Source organism: Fistularia commersonii, chromosome 14 (assembly GCF_037954325.1).
Source record: "Fistularia commersonii isolate RoL2024-O1a breed Wild chromosome 14, RoL_Fcom_v1.0, whole genome shotgun sequence".
Taxonomy (NCBI): domain Eukaryota; kingdom Metazoa; phylum Chordata; class Actinopteri; order Syngnathiformes; family Fistulariidae; genus Fistularia; species Fistularia commersonii.
The window spans coordinates 13,687,007-13,711,089 of record NC_141297.1 but is presented as its reverse complement, the minus strand read 5'-3'; the positions used below and the strand labels follow the sequence as shown (position 1 = coordinate 13,711,089).

General features: G+C 39.0%; 1 protein-coding gene across 5 annotated transcripts in view; it reads right to left on the bottom strand.

Annotated features, from left to right (window-relative positions):
- The window catches only part of LOC147227339 (plexin-A1-like), a 299,109-nt gene that overhangs the window by 42,662 nt on the left and 232,364 nt on the right, over positions 1-24,083 (bottom strand). For all 5 annotated transcript variants that reach the window (XM_086158939.1, XM_086158942.1, XM_086158943.1 and 2 more), the window contains exons 16-19: positions 23,608-23,775; positions 15,812-15,905; positions 13,341-13,577; positions 8,305-8,448 (exon numbers count right to left, since the gene is read on the bottom strand). In XM_086158939.1, coding sequence (XP_086015065.1) covers positions 8,305-8,448; positions 13,341-13,577; positions 15,812-15,905; positions 23,608-23,775 — 643 coding nt within the window. The remainder of the gene's footprint in view (positions 1-8,304; positions 8,449-13,340; positions 13,578-15,811; positions 15,906-23,607; positions 23,776-24,083) is intronic.

Here is a 24,083-nt window from a genome sequence, read left to right as displayed (position 1 = left end):
ACTTTATGCCTCTGGAAGGGTCAACTAAGGCAAGCAGGTCTCAGGTGAGGGACCAGACGAAACACGACTCAGAAGACCCTCATGAAGAACATAAACTTTGGATCCAGTTTTCCCTTGCATTGGGATGGGGCTTGATGGCGAGCGCCTGGTGGCCGGGCCTTCTCCCATGGGACTCGGCCAGGCACAGCCTGAAGGATTGACATGGGTCCCTCTTCCCCTGGGCTCACCACCAACAGGAAGGGCCAGGGGGGTTGGGTACAGTGTGAGCTGGGCAGTGGCCGGAGTGGGAGAACTTGGTGGTCCGATCCTTGGCTGCAGAAGCTTGCTCTTGGAACATGGAATGTCACCTCTCTGGAGCTGAAGGAGCCCGAGCTGGTGTGCTTGAGTGAGAGATTCTGACTAGATATAGTTAGACTCACCGCGATGTGGGTCTGGAACCAGGCCTCTCGAGAGGGGTTAGACTCTTTTTTACTCTGGAGTTGAGAGACGACTCTACTGTTGTTTGTGGCTATGCACCAATCAACAGTTCAGTTTACCTTCCCTTGGTATTTGGTATTGGACTTCTGTGCTCGTTATGGATTGTCCATAACAAAAACCATGTTCAGGCACAAAAGTGTCCATCTGTGCACCTGGCACCAACGCACTTTAGGCCACAGTCCTTTGATCGACGTTGTGGTCGCATTGTCAGACTTGCAGCCACGTATCGTTGGAGTTAGAGCCGCATGTCCTTGACACTCGGGTAAAGAGAGGGGCGGTGCTGTCAATTGATCATCACCTGCTGGTGAGCTGGCACCGATGGTGAGGGAGGATGCAGGTCAGACTTGGCAGACCCAAACGTACATAAGGGTCTGCTAGGAACATCTAGCAGAGTGCCCTGTCAGAAGGAGATTTAACTCCCGAGGCAAAAACTTGGGCGTGGGAGGAGTTTGGAGAGACTGTGGAGAACAACTTCCGGTGGGTGTCGAGGAGATTGTGGTCCACCGTCCGGCAGCTCAGGGGGGGGAGGGAGCACTCTGTTAACACTGTGTACATTGGGAGTGAGACGCTGCTGACCTCAACTTGAGATGTTGTAGAATGGTACCGGAAATACTTCCAAAACCTCTTCAACCCCATTGAAACACCTTCCAATGTGGACGCTGAGCCGGGGGACTCTGGAGCGGACCTATTTCCGGGGCTAAAGTTGCTGAAGTTGCAGTGGTGGAGCAGCCCAGGGGTGGATGAGATCGGACCCATTTCTGGGGAGATTTGGGCTCCGCCAGGGCTGCCCTTTGTCACTGATTCTGTTCATAACTTTTTTGGACAGAATTTCTAGGCTCAGCCAAGGCGTCGAGAGGACCCGATTTAATGGCCGCAGGATCGAGTCTCTGCTTTTCGCAGATGATGGCTTCATCAGGACATGATCTCCAGCTCTCACGGGGACAGTTTGCAGCCGAGTATGAAATGGCCAGAATAAGCATCAGCTCCTCCAAATCCAAGACCATGGTGCTCAACCGGAAACCGGTGAAATGCCCACTTCAGGTTGGGAAAAGGTCCTGCCCCAAGTGGAGTTCAAGTATCTTGGGGTCTTGTTCAAAAGTGAAGGAAGGATGGAGTGGGAGATCAACAAGTCAATTGATACGGTGTCTGCAGTGATGTGGACTCTGTACCGGTCTGTCGTGATGAAGCCGGAGATTAGCCAGAAGGCAAAGCTCTCAATTTATGGGTCGATCTACGTTCCTGCCCTAACCTATGGTCACGAGCTGTGGGTAGACACCTAAAGAACAAGATTGCAGATACAAGTGGCCGAAATGAGTTTCTCCGCAGGATCGCCGGACTCTCCCTTAGAGATAGCGTGTGAAGTTTGGTCATCCGGGAGGAGCTCGGAGTAGATCCGCTGCTCCTCCACATAGAGAGGAGTCAGATGAGGTTGCTCGGGCATCTGGTCAGGATGCCTCCTGGACGCCTCCCGGGAGTAGGTATTCCGGGCATGTCCATCTGGGAGGAGACCACGGGGAAGACCCAGGACACGCTGGAGACACTATGTCTCCAGGCTGGCCTGGGAACACCCTGAGGTCCCCCAAGATGAGCTGGCTATGTGCCGGGGGGCGGGGGTCTGGGCCTCACTGCTCCAGCTGCTGCCCCTGCAATCCAACTTTGGATAAGTGGGGGAAGATGGATGGATGGATAGAAGGATGTAGTATATTTATTTTGAGATACGACAGATCAGACAGCCAGTCAGTGGTGATCTGAATCCCCTCCTCATACATTTTGCATTTGTCATATGATTCATTTATTTTCCTTCTATCGATCATCATCAAAGGAGCCAGCTATGCTTGGGGTAGGATGGCATGTGCAAAGTGAGGGAAAAACAGGAATGTTTTGGGTGAAATACACAAAGGTGCCGGAACTGGACACAGAATAAATACATGGGACATCTGGAAACACAGTAATACTATGGCCTAGTTCCATAAGATATCAGAATCAGGATCAAAATCAGAATCAGAAAAACTTTATTTGTCCCAAAGGGGCAATTGGCAGGGATATGGGGTTGTAGCATGGGAGAGAGTCTTGTGTCGGGAAAAAGAGCAGATTTTTATCATTTTGTTTTTATCCGTAGCATTATGTATTATTAAGTTTCGTAATTTCCTAAATGTGTGTCAGAAGGCTCACAGTTTTTTCTGAAAGATATTCTTCCATTTCACAGTTGTAAGCACACACTTTAAAATAACAAAGTAATACAGAAACTGAGACATGAAAACAGTCATTTGTAATCATCTTTTGAAATGCTTTTTGGTCTACAGATTCTGTAAACAAGCATTTAAAATGTTGGTTTACTATTATATAGATACCACCTATAGTCTGATGAATGTTTCTCTGGCTATTTTTTTTTGCTTTGAAATTTAGAATGAATCTGATCCATAAGTTAAAACATGAATAAAGGGATTTTAGGGAGCATTTGTAGAATTGGTTTTATTTTATTTAAAGAACATTTGGAACAAATGCCATAGACTATCAGTTTTCATGTTTTGCTTTTAAGTAAGTCTTATAGCTAGCTTCCAACTGCAATGAAGAAAAGAACAGGGATAGCATCCTTTACTGTGGGGCTTATGGAAAATAGAGCACTTTGGCACAAAAGAAATTAAGGAAACCAGTAAAAACTTCCTCCAGATCACATTGTTAGAAAGAATTTTAGTGGAAAAAAACAGGGTTACTTACATATCTAACAGAAACACTGCCAAGGCAATCGCTTCATTGGAAGTGGAAATAGAAAATCACTAATGTATGTTGGGAAATGGCAGATGTATTGATTAATTCACGTTTTCCGGACTGAGATGCAAGAGGGTACCAACTGTAAATTATTACTGAATAAGATGTGAAGATACGGGGCTGCATTTTTCCCCCTTTTATGTCAGCAAAATTATTTTCTATATAATTTGCCAGACTGAAAGATTCAATATCCTCAAAAGCCATGAGTACAGAATTCAGTTTACAGGCTTTTTGATTTTGCGCTGTCTATTTTTACTCTCCTGACTGACTGAAGGACTGCTAGAGAAACTTAAAAAGCTGAAGGGCAAAACAATGAATAAGTTCCTTTGAAGCACCCAAGGGAGGGGCACAGCTGCCAACACATAGCTGAGTATGTGAAAGGACTAACAAAGCCAGGGTGACATGCATGCTGCTTCTTTACTGTACACCCACACATGGACACTAGAAACACACATGAGCTCCAAGCTAAGTGTATCTGGACACCCATTGGGGTCCCCCGTATGTAGGTCATTGTACATGGGGAATATTATTGTGCTGCAGCTGTGTCCCCATCTGCAGCACAGGGCGCAACACACAAAACAAAGATGGACACATAAACACCAATGAATTATCTCTCTCTCTCTCTCTCTCTCTCGCTCTCTCTCTCTCTCTCTCTCTCTCTCTCTCTCTCTCTCTCTCACACACACACACACACACACACACAAGAATGGATGTAACAGACAAAACAGAAGAGATAGGAACAGACAGCTCTATTTTTTGTTCGGCTATTGTCAGACGAAGGACTAACTCCACCACCCACGCCAACACATTGCATCACTTTGATATTCAACATGACATTCTGTTCAGATAAAAAAAAAAAAGAGTTCCAACTTAGAGCTGGCTCAGAGCTATCATCTTGAATTAGATGGATGTGCTGTCAATTACTTTCTAGGTATACTGGATGCAGCTAGGGGCAAGGAAATGTCAAAGATACAGTGGAACAACTGTCAGAGGACTGGTGATAAGTTTAGAAGGAGTATGGAGGGTGGAGGGAACGCTACACTGACAGAATATTCAGAAAAAAACAGATACGTTATATGTCGTCCGGGTAAAGTTTGACCTTCCTCAGTACTGATGCTCCAGGAGCTGCATGGTGATTTTGAAAGTCTGCTCCAGTCAGAGTGAATCAGAGATTTTGTCTGCAGCCCGTCGACAGCTCAACACTCTTGACAACTGAAGCTGGTCGGTGGCTGTAGGCTGTACTTGTGAGCAACACATAAATGCACTTGGTGGCATGTTAATGTTTGTAAAATGTGTTACATGAGTAACACAAGTGACATAGAAAACATGAATGCAGTTGTTATCTAGGAGAAAATAACAATAATAATAATAATAATAATAATAATAATAATAATAATAATAATAATAGATTTTAAAAAAGCAGTTTCTCATACTTCTTCTTCCTTCCTTTTCGGCTTTTCCCTTTAGGGATCGCCACAGCGAATCAACTCTCTCCATCTAACCCTATTCTCTGTATCCTCTGATCTCACACCAACTACCTTCATATCCTCTCTCACTAGGTCCATAAATCCCCTCCTTGGTCTTCCTCGAGACCTCCTGCCTGGCAGCTCCAATTCCAGCATCAGTCTATCAGCATTCACTATCCCTCCTCTGTACATGACGAAACCATCTCAGTCATGTGCTGTTCCTCTTGTGCTATTCCTCTGATAGACTTATTACTGAGTCTATCCATTCTCGTCAACCCCAAAGAGAATCTCAACATCTTCATCTGTGCAATCTCCAGCTCTGCCTCACGTCTTTTTGTCATTGTCACTGTTTCTAGGCCATAGAGCATCGTTGGTCTGTATTGTACACCTTTCATTTTGGCTGATAGCCTCCTATGTACCCCTGACAATTTTCTCCACCCATTCCAACCTGCTTGAACCTGTCTCTTCACCTCTTTTCCACACTGTCCGCTGCTCTGGGCTGTTGACCCCAAGTACCTGAAATCCTCCAACTTCTTGATCTCCACTCCCAGCAGCCTCAACGTTCTACCTGGGTTCCTCTCATTCACACAAATATACTGTGTCTTGCTGCAACTAACCTTCATTCCTCTCCTTTCCAGAGCATACCTCCACTTCTCTAGATTTTCCTCAACCTATTCTCTGCTCTCTCTACAGATCACAATGTCATCTGCAAACATCATGGTCCATGGAGATTCCTGTCTAACCTTATCTGTCAGCCTGTCCATCACCACGGCAAAGAAGAGGTGGCTCAGAGCTGATTGCTGATGAAGTTCCACCTCCACCTTGGTCTTTTCTGTTACCCCACAGCACACCTCACCACTGTCTCTCAGCTAGCATACATGCCCTGCAGTTTGTCATAGTGCACTTACAAAATACAGAATAATTTAGACATCCTTTGTCCTAAAAATACCCTAAAAATGCAAGGGTTTGATAGTTTAGACAAAATTAACAAATTAGAATGTTTCTGGGATTAGAGTTAAGAGAAAGGCTTCACGTTATGTAATTAGTGTCATCATGAGGATATCCTCAATACAATGCTATATCTTTGTATTTTCACTGATACATAATACAACTCTACTTGATGGGGCTTTCTTATGGGAATACTATATTTTACCTAAATAACTTCTCAGTCCTTCAGCAGTAAAATATTGTAGTAAACTGGGAATAATATAGTTCAAAATGAAATGGGCAAAAAATGAAAAATGTCATTATCTCAAAGGTAGAAAAGTCTTTTAGCAGCATACAATAGTACTTGTGTCAACAGTAAAAAATACTTAAAATGAGGTCAGCCTTACATTATTATAATATAGAATCATATATTATTGTGTTGCTCAACAACCCTACGGTCTTGTACTCCTTAGCCAATAAAAAACAGATGACATTCATATAGTCTATATAATTGTGGATGAGTCCTTGTTAGACATCCTATGGTGCTATATGTTTTACCGATGATTTTACAGATTAAGATTAGTATATTTATACCTGGGTTGGAGGATAAAGGTTGAGGACTTTGGCTTGAGTCATTATAAGCGTTTGTGTTTCCTGTGTCCGAATGGGTTCTCTCCCTGGTTTCCTCCCACTGACCAAAACAAGCATTGGGTTAATTTAGGTCTGTAAATGTCAGTAATAATGAATGACAGAGTGAACAGTTGCATGTCTCTATATGTGGCCCCTGTGATCAACTGGCAACTCGTGCACAATTCTCTTCCAATGCCACCTTTGACTGCCTCAAGACCACATAGTCTTGTGTGCTTGATGATAAGTAATAAATAAATATGTTAATGGTTGCTTTTTTTTAACATATACATCACAAACTTCACAGACCTCAAGAAATTAAAGGATATGTTTATGTGAGAATACACTAAATGTTTAGTCCCTAATTTTCAGGACCAGGATGTCTGAATGCCAGAGAGCTTCAAAGCTAAATATTTTACAGCTGTCTAACTTTACAACCACAATGGAGCATATGCTGGACCTGTCAAAGGGAACCGTTCAGAAGGAAGACAGATTTATTCCCATAACTCTACAGCATTGTTAAGGTAACTCTGGGGTAAGAGATTTATCAGACTAGAATATTGTTATATTCATTAATATTAATATAATGTAAATATGGCAGACCAGGTGCAAGAATCAACATTAACTTACTCAGACACATTTTTGAGCCAAGGCACAAAGTCACCTGTCTGGTTCGAGTAGACAATGCTTAATTTGGTTAGGCTTGTTGTGGTATGTGTTAATTCTGGAGTCTAGACAGTCCTTGGTAAAATATCAGTCAAAGGATCATTTATGTCTTTCTAAGTTGTTTTTGAGTGATGAAACGTGTCATGTAACTTATGTTTGAGCTATCACATCCTGCAAATCACTATTTAAGTCTCTTTAAATATGAAGATTAACAATTGATCATCCCACTGTCATCAAACAGTGGCAGCTGAAATTGTGCAATGATGATGGCTTCCAGATACATGTGGTGAATTATAGCTACAGACACTGTAAACAGTCAATTCCTTGATAATGGTGGGAGTGGAAACAAAGCCCCAGCATATGTGACCTTACATGTGCACAACTTAATGAATGTGTGTTTTCCCCAGAAAAAAAAAAAAAATATATATATATATATGTATATATATATATATATATATATATATAGAGAGAGAGAGAGAGAGAGAGAGAGAGAGAGAGATATTGAGTGTGCAGCCATTAATCGACAATTACACACATTTCAGCCCTCAGGCTGGTACCATCTACACAACCCAAATTTCAATCACACTGTTTTCAAATGAGAGAAATTTTAACTTAAATGCAAATTTTATATATACATTTTTTTCCTGATATTACTCTGCTGTAAGAACCCATTGTCCTTCTGTACGTAGGGTCAAAACTCAGTGACAATGAAATCAGCTGAAATATTATGATGAAATGCAAAGACGGGAATTAGCTGAGTCTCAAGGGAAATACCAGTCATCTGTAGAATCCATACTGTATATCAATGTATTTACATTACACATTTAACAATATTGTGTGTCTTAAACACATATATTCAACTAGTATCAGTTCATGAATATTTTGATTTTTCATATAGTTCATTAAACATATGTAGCCATAATGAGGGGACAAGACAAGCTGAGTTTTTTCTATTAAGAGGTCAGATATATTCCTATTTTGGCAGTTCCTTTGTGTAATAGATTTCTTCACTTGTCTATATGTATTTATTTATTAAAACCCCCCCACCCCAAATACCCCAGCCCCTGGGAAAGAGACCAAAACAAAGGAAAAAAAACAAACAAACAAACTTAACCCTTCCCCTTTATTCCTTCCTGGAACCAGTTTGTTTGTAAGTTTGGAAAACTAAACCTATAAGTATTTGGATTAAAAGTAGCTAAATGATTTAAAGGATTTGAGGAGGTAAAATAAAAAGTTGATTTAAGGAGCTGCAGCCTGAAACAAAGGTTATTTAGGATTCAAAACCTGGTGGAAAAGGAACGCTGCAATTCATTGACTTAGAGCAAAATAGGGTCATAGGCAAGGATAAAGCAGCACAGAGAGATGATCTGACCGTGACTTTGTGCTGTCCAGTGAGGTTGGGCCATTCACACAGCAGCTGGCTCTCAGACAGGGTGAGGATGCAGGGAGTTTCTCCAATCAGCACCGTGTAGTTCAGACGATTGTTGCCTGGGGCAGCTGGTATGAGGTTACGACCCTTTGACCAGGAAAACAAATGTTAGACTTATCTCCACTACCATAACCCATCTTGTATTAAAGATTATCAAATGCATAAATGGTCAATGACCAGCTTCGCCATTATGCTTATTCAGTTTACACATATAAGATAATTACTTTACTCTGTTGTGGAGATATATTTGTGATTAATTGCTTATGAATCTATACCCTCTCCTGAAGCAAGAATGGGACTTTTTGTAGTCCATATAGTTCACCCTTCTTAATCTAATAAGAATACAAAAAAGATTAATTCTTGACCATATCTGACTATTTAATTGAACTTCCTTCTAACTAGAACCAACAGACTCAAGCTGTGCTCTTCTTGCTTAAAACATTAAGATTTAGATAAGAGCCTTAATATTGTGATTCAATTTGATTTTAAAAGATCACTTTGTGGGATAAAAAGATATCCTTTGTCTCCCATTTGGGTAAAGAAAATGGTGTGCAAACATATTTTGGTTTGAATATAATAGCTTCAACATGTAATTACAACACTGCTCTTAGCCATTTAGGTCCAATTATTTAATATCCTTGAATCTGAAAGACATCATTTGATATTGCCTGCTTACAAACCCTTAAGTAATGAAGCAACTAGTCAATGTGAGTTAACAATATTTGTCATTAGAATGAAAATATCTAACTTAGCATGTGTTCAATAAAAAAAAAGAAGTTAAAAATCAATAAATACATTTGTATAGATTTCAGTGACAAATAACCAGGTTTTATCAATCACAATATACTTAACATTTAAATTAACATTTTTAGAAATGTAAAATAAATGTTAAATAATATTTTGCATCATACTCAGATATTATGATGCACTAAGATGAATAATAGCACTAAGCACTAAGATGAATAATAGTCAGAATGTATCAGTTTCATTTCCTGTTTTTCATTTAAATATCAGAAGTCAACAGGACGGATACTTAAGACGAAGAAAAAAAGGCAGACAGGAAACACACCAGGAAAACATTAGGGGTCATTGTGTGGAGTGGTAAAAGCAGAGAAAAGATTAAGAACTAGTGAGTGAAGGATGAAAGGTAGGTGCTCTAAAGTAAGAAAGAACTGCATGAGAAGAGCTGGTGGGTGAGCAAGATAGGTGGAAAAAAGGAAAGAGAGGAGGTGGTTTCAGCATCTCCTGCTGGTTTAGCAGTAGGCCACTGAGACACATTCCATTTTCAAATCCCATTGTCTCTGCACGCTGTCGCAGGGCACTGTTCTGCAAACACATCCTGTTTCTTCTTAAGGATATACACAAGCACACGCATACACCAGCACAATCATGTAAATATGCACACATAGTTAAACCCAGGCATGCAATCGATGTGCAGCCCCACATGGTTCAGTCAAAAACACTAAAGAACTGCCAAGTAGGGACACATGCTTAAAAACACAAGCAACAAACTCATCTCTTAGACTATTTTTTTCCCTTTTTATTTCCTCTGTAAACTAAAGCACCAGAGATTAATTGTGTGCAGAGTGCAAGGCATGCATCTATGAGAAATATACCGATGCCTCCCAACCCCCAAAATTGCATCCCTGCCCATTTCATCAGCGCTTCAAATTTGTAGGCAGTTCCACCAACAAGCCAAGCAGGAGATTTGGCAATTACTGAAAGGCACTTTGCTAATAAATTATCACTTAAGAAATAAATTAGGACAGTTTCGCAGCTTTCAATATCTTTATGAAAGTAGGGCCACACACTCACTGGGATAACACGGGAGATAGTCAAGCCACAGAGAAAAAGCACTTATTGCTGTATTTGGTGCTAATGTGAAATCAATGTTATGTTAAATTAAATTGTTATATTTACCCCTCATAGTGTAAAATGTGAAAAATCACGAGATTAATTATTTCAAAGCATATGCAAACTGCAGGCAGTGGAGAAATCATGTGCTCTTGAGAAATTTGTTTTTTTTTACCTCAAGTTATTCCTAGTCATTGAGCCGCAGGTGATTCCAGTTAATTTTAGACAGGTAATACCATGTCCTGTTGGAAACGGTCACTCCGTTTCCCAAGCAATCACAATTTGATTTAATATTTCACATGAACTCCATGAGATAACAAAATGACAACTGTGCACCACTCAGATATTGCAAATTAACTTCATATGCTTATGTCCAATCACTGTTAATTAACATGAAAACCAATAATGATCCAAGACTCCTGGACCATGTGCCAGTGTGTTTCCACACACCCCTTCCAGCACTGAAAGAGAACTACACAAATTGAGTAGCCCGTTCTTTAAGAGGACTTCAGGCTACAAATAAGTCACCAGAAAATGGATGGAAGGTACTGACATCTAGATACTGCATTCAATCGTGACTTATGGCATCAATTCTTCCTCCGAAGTCATAACTCAAAATTAAAAAAAGAAAACATGTTTTTGTAACTACAAGCACCCCAAAATAAAAATCAAATCAAACACAAAACAAACCAAACAAATCTAATATCAAATATATCATGATACTTAAATATTCTCGGGTTAAATCTGTTATCTAAGGACAACAGAAGCCTTAAAACTCAGATTCTGACTTTGATCCAGGCTAACCTTAGCAGAACCATCACCAAAGGACCCATCACTGACTCCATACTTGGGAAAGTGACTTACTGGGATCTATCAGATCTCTAAAACACAAAAAGTCCAGAAAAACCCTCTGCAAAAATGGCAAGATAGTCTATCCTTACCAATTTTTTTTATTTTGTCTAACCCCTGAGCACCTTGATCTACAAATATGAAGTCAAGCACTTTAAGAAAACACTTTTTATATTTCATATTTGTACTGTGTTTTGAATTTATTAGTCTTTTGCTCACTATGCCATAATAAAATAACGATTAAAAAATAATGTGTTTGAGTTTAGTCTTCTTCAAGGGTGGCAATGTGGGTAACATAAATTAATAATTTACAGCACCAAAAATTAGAGCAGACTGGCTCGTAATAATTTTTTTTTTGTTTTGAAGGGACAACCACGGTGAAGCAGTTGGATTTGGTTTTGTATCCCATTACTCCTATAACTGGTATAATGAATGAAATTTTGCAATGTGAGTATGAGTATTGTGATGCGAGCAAGTGTTGCAAAAATAAATTCTAACAATAAGATCTCTTGGACAGTGCAGAAGGGGAACATTGTCAGCCTTTTCATGTTGAATGTTGCTTGGCTTAAACAGAGGACATTGTAATGACTGGGCACAGTGTTCATACATGTGGTCCCTCTGGGTTTTATAGTGATTAGGAAAAAAAAAAAAAAAAAAGATTGACTGCGATGGAATTCAACCTTGATGGCCTATTATCAAGACTCTTAGTCCTGAAAGTGGAAATGCTCAAATACAATACAGCACACTTCACTGTTGAAAACAGGTCAGGCATGGTAAGCATCTAAGGCTGCTGCCTAATGTCACCTGGCCATTAAAGATCTTCAGTGGTGAGTGACAGCTGCCAGACTTGATCTTGATAGATAATGCAGAATGCATGCATCATGCATCCTTACTGTGCATTTGGTAATGCCTACCTAAAACGATGGAGGAAATGTGTCATCAGGATGCTCAATGTCAGTCAGTGCCCACTTATTTCATTTTTGATGCTGGCATGCAGATGAAGTACTATTAAGAAGAGCTGGTGCATTATTCTCAAGCATTACCTGCCCAGCCTTAGATTGAACAGGACCAACACACAGATATGTGCGACCTGTTTACCCATTTTTAAAATTGTGCCAGTGTGGACCTGGCTGTGACCAAAAGCAAGCCAAATTAATCCAAAAACTAACCAACAGAGGATATTTTCTCTCTTTTGAAGTGAACCAGGCCTTTTCCCTGTTCACAACAATCCCAAACTGGTCATCATGTCTGGGAGGACTGCAGTCTTCTTCAAACTTCAAAAACTCATCTGAGCTTATAAAGTCTTTGCAATAGGAAAACAAAACAAAAAAACAAAAAAAACAAGAAGCAAACAGGAGGTGTCTCCCACTATTAACCATTAAAAAAGAAAAAAAAAGAACTAGAATCATTCAATACAATAGACCATTACAATCATAATAGTCCAATAAAGGACTATTGTAACCTGGTAAAGGAGTTACACATTGGTAGATTTATTAATTTACAAATGTAAAATTTCAATAGATAATACTGTTGAATAGTGTATAGAGGCTACCATCATATTTTAGTTGGAAGGGGAAATCAGGTTGAGACATAAAAATCTGACGATCAAATTGAAAACAACAGTGTGTCCAAAACAAAGAAATCCCATGTAAATATGAATACAACTGGTAGAGCAAACTGTTCACATATCAGTTATTCCATTTAGTACTTTTTGGATCCACATGAGATTTTATGATGCTTTTGGTCTCTTTTTGAATAATTAAATACAAGTGCACATAGAGCTGTGTGAGGAAAAACAAGCTAAATGGGATTTGGGTTTGGAATGAGGAAGGTTTCCAGACAGGACCCACTTTCTCCCACTATCATACAGATTAGCCAATGCACATGCAAAGATTGAATAAAAAACAGGATGCATGAGTGAGAATGTTTGAGGGAGTGAAGAACAACAGAAGAAATGACGTGCCATTAATCTAAACATTGATAATTTATAAGACAGTATAAGACAAAAAAAAGTATAGCATAAGCAGTTTTAAAGGCATTGCTTTTTCAACATAATTCTGACATGAGGGCTTGAAGCTCTCAAGCTTTATAGTCACACACAAGAAAAGAACAAAGAGCCCAAGTAGCTGATAAAAATAATGATTTGAGATAAAAAAAAATCAGATATGATCAGTGTTGGTTAATTAATTAAAAGTAACCTCAATATATACATATTTAATAAAAATCCTGATTGACAAACAAACAAACAAGCATACAAAGAATCTCAAAGTTCTCACCTTGAGTATCAGCGGTGAGGTGGGTTTAAGCTCCAGAATTCCAGAAGAACTTAACGGTTCAAACACAGGATCGGGGAAATAGCTGAAAGTCTCGTTGACCACCACTAGAGCATTCACATTGTCCATGTAAAACCCAATCTCATCAGGGCCTGTGCCAGTCTCTGAGAAACCCAGCTCGGAATTTGCCACAGATGGAGCCAGACACACCATGACAGAGTTGTTATAAACGGTGCAGTTCTAATAACGAGAGAGGAGACACATTCATGCCTGTGTTAGTCGTGTTTGGTGAACCAGTCAATCACATTCAAAAAACATGTGAATTTACACATATTATGCATTTGAAAATAGATTGCTCATGTATAAATCAGGCAAAAAACTTGATAGCCTTAACCTTGACAATTTATATTTTATTGTATTTCTTATTCTCCCTCCTTCCTACTATTATCTATTATTGTTTTTGCTTGAAACTCTGGCACAACAATTTCCTTCGGGATAAATAAAGTTGTTCTCATCTTATCTTATCTTATCTTATCTTATCTTATCTTATCTTAAAAAACAACAACAGAAAAAGTATCAGCATCAACATTTTGTGAAGGATAGCGTTCAAAAATATCATATCATATTTAAACATGGGGTGCCTGTACTTGTTCTCCAATAACACTTCAAGAAACCTAAAAAACTGTGCTATTAAACACTGTGGTGGAGATCTATTTTTGTTATTTTAAACAAAGGGACATACAGGTAGACCTACAACCTCTCTATCCTCCATTTGCTGCAAAGTCCATTCAGCTGCACAATTTAGTGAAACAAATCAGCTGATGATGGCGTTTCAATGGACTGGGTATAGAATACCCAGGACATAGGAATTTGCCTGGATAATACAATGCAATTCAAGCATTAATTCTTTAAATTTGAATCATCTCATTACATCATGTACACACCAAAGGAGGATACAATTAATCCACAGAGTCAAAAAATGTTTACATACATAAATAGAACATTGAGCTCTGCAAACAAAGGAAAAACAATGGCCTTGTAGATGCAGCGACACAGTGAAAGACTTTTATGGTTTAAACTGGCAGTAAAGTACATCTGATATGGACTAAAGAATCAGCTGGATAAAGTTAGTGTTTGAAAGCGGGCTGTGAGGGTTGCATCATTTGCCTGAATAAACAGAGGCTTGATGTGTTTTTTTTTGAGTGTCTTAGTACTTTCTGCACAAAGTTTAGTTCTTTATCTCACAGAAATCCCTTAACAAGCGGTAAGTCACAATGACAATCACCCTGCTGCTTTGCAAATAGGATCGATAGGATCAATGAAACTCTTCAAAGGAACTTTACATTTTGTATTTGATTTTAGTTTTCTTTTCCCTCTACTTTACCCCCCAAAAAGCATTCCTTTGCCTTTTTTCTGTCAGTCACACACTCTCTCATGCTGCCTCTTTCTATTTGTGACACAAATACTCATGTGGCACAGTGACATTTGAAAAGGCCTGCGGAAGAGGTAAGAACGATTGCTGAGGAGAGAGGGAACGTGATCAACACACAGAAACAGACTGTCTGCCACTTTCTGCAGAAGTAGCTGTCTGCGCCTCTGTGTATGTGTCTCCTCAGAAAAGTTTGCCTGAACTGCGTGCATTCGACACTTGATGCATGTTTCAGTTTGAATTATGTACGCTGCATCTTTGGCAGGGTGTGTTTGGGAATTGTTATCGGGGAAAGTGAGCTTTAATGTGCCAACACTAGGCCTGCCACAGTTTATTGAAAATTCCATTTTGTTCACACATGAGACAACATTAAATACTGATACAGTAATGATGTTAAAATCACAACTTTGGCCTTTTGACTGAGTTAAGGGATCTTCAGCTTGAACTATAGCTGCTCTGTTGTGGCCTGTGGGCCTTTCTGAAATCTGTAGGAAACATATGAGTTACAACAACAATATGCTGGCTTGCCAACTACGCAATGAGAGTGGTGCAAGTTTACAACCTTAACCTCCATAGACTATATTGATCAATTCACGTCATTATACAGTGCAGTGTGAGACCTTTCTGACCACCACATAGACAGATCTGCTGATGATAATGCATCACAGGCTATATTTACATATATATGTATGTCAATCCATCCATCCATCTTCTGCAGCTTATCCTGCATTCAGGGGATACTGGAGCCTATCCCAGCTGTCATCGGGTGAGAGGTACACCCTGGACTGGTCACTAGTCTATCACAGATGTATGTGTGTGTTTGTGTTTTGGTCATTAAGTGTTACAAACTGGGATGTTTGTCAATTTGTATTTTTATGTGCTGCACTATATTTTGTACGACTTTTTTGAAACATGTTTCATCACCTACTTTCATCATGCCAATATCTAGCTCTAACATCAGTAAATCTAACTTTTTGAGAAAGTAAAGTGGTCGTAAATGTTTGCTAGTCTTAGAAGAGTTTAATTGCTTCACAGCTATACTCACATGAAAAGATTCGGCTTGTCCATACTTGGCCCTAATCTTTGGTTCTCGGATGGTTGCCAGGTTGGTCCCACTCACAGTCAGTAAAGTTCCACCGCTGTAAGGTTTGTGAAGAAGAAATACTCGGGGTCAGCCACACATATCTATTTGTGTCACCTGTGTGACTGTATAAAGACACCTGAGCAGAGTTTCATTGACAGATGTGAATTTACAGAATGCAGTATGAATCTTCCCTGCTTAGCCAAACAGCAAAATGATAAAGTATTGCACTAGAAACTAAAATACTTTTCAGCATTTTTGGTTTCAGCTCCAAATTAACATTAAAAGAAACACATCAATATTTTCAGAACATATTAACAGATTCCCATGTATCTTTTTCTGTCGTGCATTTCCATCAACGCTTAACATTGTTTTATATACATTATACTGAAACAACAGATCACAAAAAAAACATCTCCATCACCACAACTTGCTAGATAGAGAAACATTTGCTAATTCGTTCAACATTAAAGATGGTGCTGGGGAGTATGATTAACACCGGAATTTGCAGCAAAACATGTGTAGCTGGGGACCCTATCTGTGCAGGTGTTGTATTAAAGTGTGGAGAAAAGCTGAACTTAACCATGCGGAAGCTGATAAGGAAGTCTGATTGTAGAGGGATTTTTTGCACTGAGGGATGACACATCTGGAAAGAATATCCATGTGGGAAGCATACATATGGGTTAAAGTACCAGAGAATAAGGCGAAAGAGAGACTGAACCATTTAGCGAAAAAAGGAGAAAGATTCAGAGAGATACTCCATGTACTTCCACAACACTATCCAAAGTTTATATGATGGTGCTCACTCTGGGCAGCTGGGGGTGACTGGACTGGATCCAGTATATTAGGGTGCCAGAAGAAGGATAAATCCCCATTCCCATTTTCAGTGAGTATTCCGGAAGGAACTCTCTCGCCTCTTTGTTGCCAACATAAGGGGACAGCATATTGATTCTTTCAGAATTTGATGATTGAGGACATATGTACATATATAGATATGTCCTCATTCATATCTGGTGTCTGGTACCTGTTATTGATCCAATCCAAAGAGGCTCAGGAGGACCATAAACTTTGAGAAAATTAAAGCTAATTTACAGTCTGACTACAGTATTTTTCTTCTCTCTCCCCCTCCCTTTAGGGGTCGCAAAAGTGAACCAACCTCCGCCATCTAGCCCTATTCTCTGAATCTCACGCCAACAAACTCCATATTCCCTTTCACTACATCCATACATCTTCTCTTTGGTCTTCTTCTAGACCTCCTGCCTAGCAGTTCCAGCCCCAGCATCCTTCTACAAATTTATTCACCATCCCTCCTCTGTACATGACAGAACCATCTCAGTATGGCTTCTCTGACCTTATCTCATAAACATCTAACATGTGCTGTCCCTCGGATAGACTCATTCCTGATCCTATCCATCCTTGTCACTCACAAACGGAACCTCAACATCTTCATCTCTGCTATCTCCAGCTCTGCTTCCTGTCATCTTTTCAAGTAACTTCCAAATGGCATATCCCATATTTTGGTAATTGTAAATTGAAGTAAGTTGTTGCATAACATTTTCTTTTTTGTGAGGCTATTCGACTCTCAGATGATGTATACTGCTAAACTAGGCTTTAAAATACTTGCCAATATCTAATATTATAGGAGAACACATAACCTTGACTTATTTTAGAGTTGTAAAAGAGCTGTGCTGCAGTTTAGATGCATGTGAGATTTGACTGCAAAGCTCTACAATTCAGGGTCTTTGTAATATTTGCAATTGGAATAATTACAAAAATGTTTTCCTGCTAATAATAGGATCTAACTTCTGGTCCCAGATACATTTTGGTGAAATGTGGATTGCCGGAAATGATTTGACTTAATTACACTTGAATCAGGGGAATAGAACTAAAATAAACTTACAGCTGATCTGTATCCACTAGCTGAAACAAATATGAAATTAATGTCTGAATGAATTAATACATAAATTCATACAGACAGTATGTCCATGTTTAATCATAATCTCTCCATGAGTAATGATGGTCTGGCATTTGATGTAAAAAGAAAGATCCTGTCGATAAACCAAATTCATACTGTCAATTGTCTTGTGGTGATATTTGCCTGAGTTGATTTTTTCAAGTTTGCCAAATCATCCACTGACCTGGATCACAGCTGATGGGTTGCAATCTCAAAATACACTCACTGTTGATATTTGTCTCACTTGCCGAGTGTCATTGTGGCCCTCTGGGCAGGCGCAGTAGCAACAGTTCTGTCACAACAATATGCCCATTCACCAATGTGCTGGTTAATACTTCATCATTGGGTCTAAATCTAGTTTGGTGTAAGAGCTGAAAGGGATGGTATTGCCCATGGTGAATAGCGCTGTATTACACTGAGTTCTGTAATATGCAAGTATCTTTTTCATTCAGGACAGTAATCTGACACTTATCCAGAATGACTTAGTGTACACACACCAACCAAAGAATAAGTGATATGGTGATATAAAACAGAGGCATAGCCTCTTAATATGTTGGATGTAAAGACTGGCTTGATCCCACCAGACATACATCTCTCACTCTAATCCGTAAAGATGTGTGGGGAAGAGGGAACAAATGATAAAGGTAGAGGTTCCATCACTTGCATTGTTGATAGACAATACAAGAATGGCCTCTCAATTTGTAAAGGTTTTCTGTTGGCAAATTGACCATTACAGTCTTTAGAAATAGATCTTATTGCAACTATTTCCATACTACTCCATGGATAATATAATCAACCAAATGTGTGAATGATGCCCATGGAGCTGGGGTTGTGGGCATCAAGCCTTTTATACCGCAAGCTTATTCCATTGGGTGATCATTTGCTGTCTAATGCCAAACACTATTCATGTTCACCCTCTGTGATACTGTATTCTTGTCAGTTAGAGCCTTGTAATTCAGACACTTCAATTCTCTCTGGCTGACTGCCATGAAACCCAGCCATAATTTGCCAGAATCGCATTGTACAATTCAAGCTGGTTCTGTTGAGCAGAGTGTAATTAATAATAGTTAGTAGAAGTCGTAACATTGTGCAACTTCAGTCTCAACTCTTCCCATTATAATTTAATTCCACTATGAATGCAAATTATTTTGAAGATGAGTTTCTGCAAGGGCTTACACTATTGGATTATTTGCCAGCTTGTTTTGAAACTGTGTAATGATTAATAAGAAGAAATAAATTATAATAAAGACATACCTTATTCTAAAGTTTCTATGACTATAAGACAACACATCAAAAAAACAAGAAAATCAAGACATCTATCCTCTTAAGCATAATGTTGCTCAAATATGCTTCACTAACTTTACATTACACGTTTTCAAATGTGTTTGTTTAGGACATGCCTATCCTAATTACTAACGATACACTTGTACAAGGTCTTAGGTTATACTGTATATGTATAACACATATACATATTTATATGTGTGTGTGTGTGTGTGTGTGTGTGTGTGTGTGTGTGTGTGTGTGTTAAATATTGTTGCGAGCTGTGGGATTTTACTCTTTAGAAGTAATGCAGCAGGAGAATTGCCTCTTTATGTTGAACGTAGAACATTGAACAATGACCGACTCTCTTTCAACTAATCATCAACTTCACTGATAGCCTCAACTCTTGCTCAGCTAGTCACTTTTCAGAGGACCTCCTTGGGATGTGACAAAACTTTACAAAGCATACATTTACAAAGCATGAAGGCAAAAAAATAAAAATAAAAAAAAGAAAAGGAAAGGGATGGGAGTTGGCGGGTATTAACAGCATTCCACAAAGGTTTATACCACAGACGTGATAGCTTGTCTTATAATAACTGGTTGTGAATATCTGTTAAAAGGTCAATAAAGCAGACTTAACAGTCTTTAAAGAGCTTCCTAGCTCCATGTTGGGGACTAGTGTTAACATGAATACATGAGACATTGTTGGTGAAAATAAGAAGATGATATTGTAAATCAAATTAACTATTAAGGCACAGCCTCACAAGTTTAAGTATAACTGTAAATGTACCTTGTGATCATAAAAAGTGCTCACAAAGCAGATTAGTGGTGCACATTGAAGTTGCTATGCTTTCTGAAAGAGAGACAAGGAAGTGCCTGATTAGCAAGGGAGAGATGGAGCTGGTGGCACATTTACATGTGCTTGTTCTTAAAAATGAGTACAGGTATGTGGTTGTCACATGTGTCATGGGGCTGAGCTCAACAATCTTTTAATAACAATGCTTATACTCTAACTCCTTCCTCCTCAGGTTGATGCATATTTGAGCTGAGTCCCTCTTCCACTATTTCTCCTCTTTTTGTCCAAGTCAGGCTCTTTAGCTCAGTTGCATGCATCAAGAAATAGTGAGAAAATCAGAATACACCCTTTGGAACACAGGGGAAATCCAACCTATGCCGATAGGATTTCCCTTTGTCATACCCTCTGCTACCCAGTCTCTTTTTACTTTCTATTTCAGTTGTCTGTATTTTGTTTTTTTATACCTCTCCTTTCTCAAATACTCTCCACTGAATGACTGCTAAATATTTCAGTTGCATGACTTTATGTCAGCATATTTGAAACATAATCTTTATCAATCTTTAGTGCCACTAGTCCTGCTTTCATAATTTAATAATAGGGAGATGTATCTAGAAATGTGCCCTTAATTTAGGAGCAATACATTTTGGCAGTTTGAAAAATACCTACTTACATTCAAGGCTAAAATACACCAACATTTAAAATTAAATTTTAATTTTGATCATTTAGGGCCTCACAGCACAAATGAGTTTCTGAGCTTGCATGTTCTCCCCTTTTCTGTGCGGGTTCTCCACTTTACTCCCATAGTCCAAAAGCACACAGGAGATCACTTGGAATAAATTGGAAAAATTGCAAAGATATGTGAATGAAAAATTGAATAGTTATCTGTACAAATATGTGGCCCTTGGATCAACTGGTGACAGGTCCATGGTGTACCCAGCCTCCAGCTGTATGACAGCTAGGATAGGCTTCAGCATTACTGTGACATTAGTGCAGGAAAAACAGTAGATAACGTATATATGGATGAATGGATGGATGGATGGATAGATGGATGGATGGATGGATAGATGGATGGATGGATGGATGGATGGATGGATGGATGGATGGATTCCTTCTGATCATATATTTTGTCACTCATCAATTTTGACATGACAACTAATTTACTTCAACCACTGTTTGCAACCATTTAAATAAAAAGAATGGTTTATAATATGAAGGCAGATATTTAGGACACACGCAATCATTTCAAGATAGTCTAATGCCTTTTGAATTATTTTGAATTTTTATTCTTCTCATTCAGTTTTGAATGAAGCGAAATACTGTTAAAATAATGAGGATTTTCATTCGGCCTGATGTCTGGTGCGATCATTTGAAACAATGTATATAACTGTATGTGCCTTGGTTTACTTCTCAGACATTGTACAATTCCAGCCAAACTGATTTATCATTCATCAATCATGTTTCCCAGTAGGAAACATGATTGATGTTTCCCATCCCCCGTGACCCGGAATGCAGGATAAACATGATTTTTTTTCCCCCACTAGAGACTGACAACAATAGAGCAATGATTACTGATGCAATTATTAATATTACTATCACTAAAAATAAGATCGTATACTGTGTATTTTAACTCTACTTTTGACACAATAACTATCCATGGTATCTTGGATGAGTACTCCTCATTGACTTATTTCAAAATGCCTTGTCTCCCCTTAATGACACCTCATCTCTCAATGTCTTCCATTCCATTTGAGCATGATGACGATGCTCTGAAAGAACATTTGTGTTTGGACACAGAAAGACAATGAGGCAGATATGAACAAATATGATATCACATCCCATTAGTTTTTCATGCTTTCTACCTTAGCCCACATATGACATATTGGCAGCGGAAATTCAATGAAAAGTATCTGCTAAATGAAACTTTTCTGGAAATGAGGCAACTACACAGCTATGCTGTACATCTTTGCCTGGATATCAGGGATTCTGCAAATCGGTGGGATGAGTCTGTGCATGCATGTTCCTTTATGTGGGAACATCATCACCAAGTTAGCTTCCCTAAGCAGAATGGTACAGACAGTACCAACGGTACACAGAGTTGTACACACACAAAGAAAAACGTCACAGCGGGAATGCTGGGCAGTGATTGGGCCTTAGACGCTTCTCACCCAGTCTTGCTTGGCTAAAGGAAGAGGGCAGGATTCATCAGCGCCCTTCTCTAACAAGCTCTGCATCTATCTGCCACCATTTACTGATGAATCACCGCAGGAAATAAAGCAACAAGGAGAATAACTTGAAGGCATGAGAGTGAAAGAAGGACAAAACAGGAAAAATATATGTCCCCTTCACACTTCTTTGAATAAAGTTTGGGGGAAACGATATATTGATTGAACACACCGAATATTACTGAGGGTGCTTGGACAGAAAGATAGTCAGATTTTTTGAATAAGAATGTTCTTCAAACTGGACCATTTGTCAAAACCACTCCAGAACAACCATGAAATCTCTGTCAACAGCCCACTTCCAAAGGACATGTTTATACACAATGCAACATCGGTGTCGGTCGAAAAATGAACTTAGGTCTGGATACTGGCCGACCTGTACAAGCTGCACTAAATAGAGTTGCACTCACTTTGAATTCCATTAGTAGAGCAAATATTTTTAAGCTTTTTTCATGTCTTACTGCCTTGGATTGTTTCCACTGCTGGTCACATGAAGCAAAAATTATATTAATATTGTCAGTTGAATCACTGCTTTTCAGTCTGGTTTTCTGACAGGACCTTCAAAGTTTCTGTACATGGCAGCCTTGGCCAAATAATGGCCATGGCTGCGGTTGATAAAAATAAAAAAAACATTGCAGCACAAAGACTGAAATACCAAAAATGTCATATGCACTTATAATTGAAACAATATCTACACTTCTCTTTTCAGAAATTATTTGAAAAAAAAAATGCATGTATAAATAAGTGCATAAAACTCTACACCACATATCAAGTGGCAGAGGGGTGAGTTTCAGCAAAAATTACATTGGCTCTAGCAAGAAAAAAACAAGAAAAAAAACAAGAAAATAAATAAAAGCATTATATCATTTACTTAATGATATAATGATATATAATGATATAATGATAATGATATAATCAGTTGACACCTTAGATTCCCACTGATTTCAACCATTACATGATGGTGTATATAATTTGACAAGCCCTCACTGTATCTTATGTCCTGCATGGAAAAATATGCTATACGTTGAAGAAAAAAATCCATAGTTGTCAATTTACCTCTATCCACATGATGTCGGAGCATTCATAAGGCATTTAAGTATGCTAATTTTAATTTGCACTGAATATCCTTACTATGGTTTGGTCCTAAGTCTGAGCTGAAGGCTAAAAGCCATCCTGGATATTCCGCCTGTAGTCTGTCAAGGCTCTTAAAAAAAATGGCAGGAGACAGCATGGCTGGTTAAGTTCTTACACTGAGCTTCTATCAAGACTTCTCCTGGACCTCTTGGCTATTTGTCCACATGGTCACGAGAAAGTTGACATTCCCCCCAAATGAAATGCATCAGTTTCTTTAGAGTACCTTGAGTCTCAAACCAAACTGTAATTTTGAAAGATGACAAGTTATCAAATATCAAGAGGTCTCAGTCTGGGTGCAACTAAACAGCAAACACCCAAATTGCAGCTTGACTCAAATGCCGCTGAATAAATAACAACAATCCTTTAAGGTAAAATATTACATAATATGAAAGCTTACCTGGCAATGCTCCAGTCAGGCTCAATCCTCAGCACAGTCGGGTCTTCTGTGTAATTAAACTTGACCTCTGGGTTTCTGAGCTCAGCGTCATCAATGTCCACAAAGACTGATGCACTTCCTGGTGACAGTCCAGCTGGCGTGACACACACTATTTCACGGGCATTTCTCCTGTTTCGACACACAAAACCATATGGACAATAATCTGAGTGTAAACTTACAAGATGTTATATAGTGGCTTCAGTCTAAAATCAATCGAGTAAGTGTAAAACAATAATACAGCTCTATGACAGTATTATGTTTATACGTAAATTGTAATATCACAAGGTTTTAGAAGGACACTTGGAGTCCTGATGGATCCGGGAAGTAAATACAGGAAAAATTGGACAGATGAGAATTAACACATGGGACAACTGAAAATGAATTAGAAAGCAGTCACAAAGTGAAATCAAATAAAGAAATATATTCTGTGAATGCTG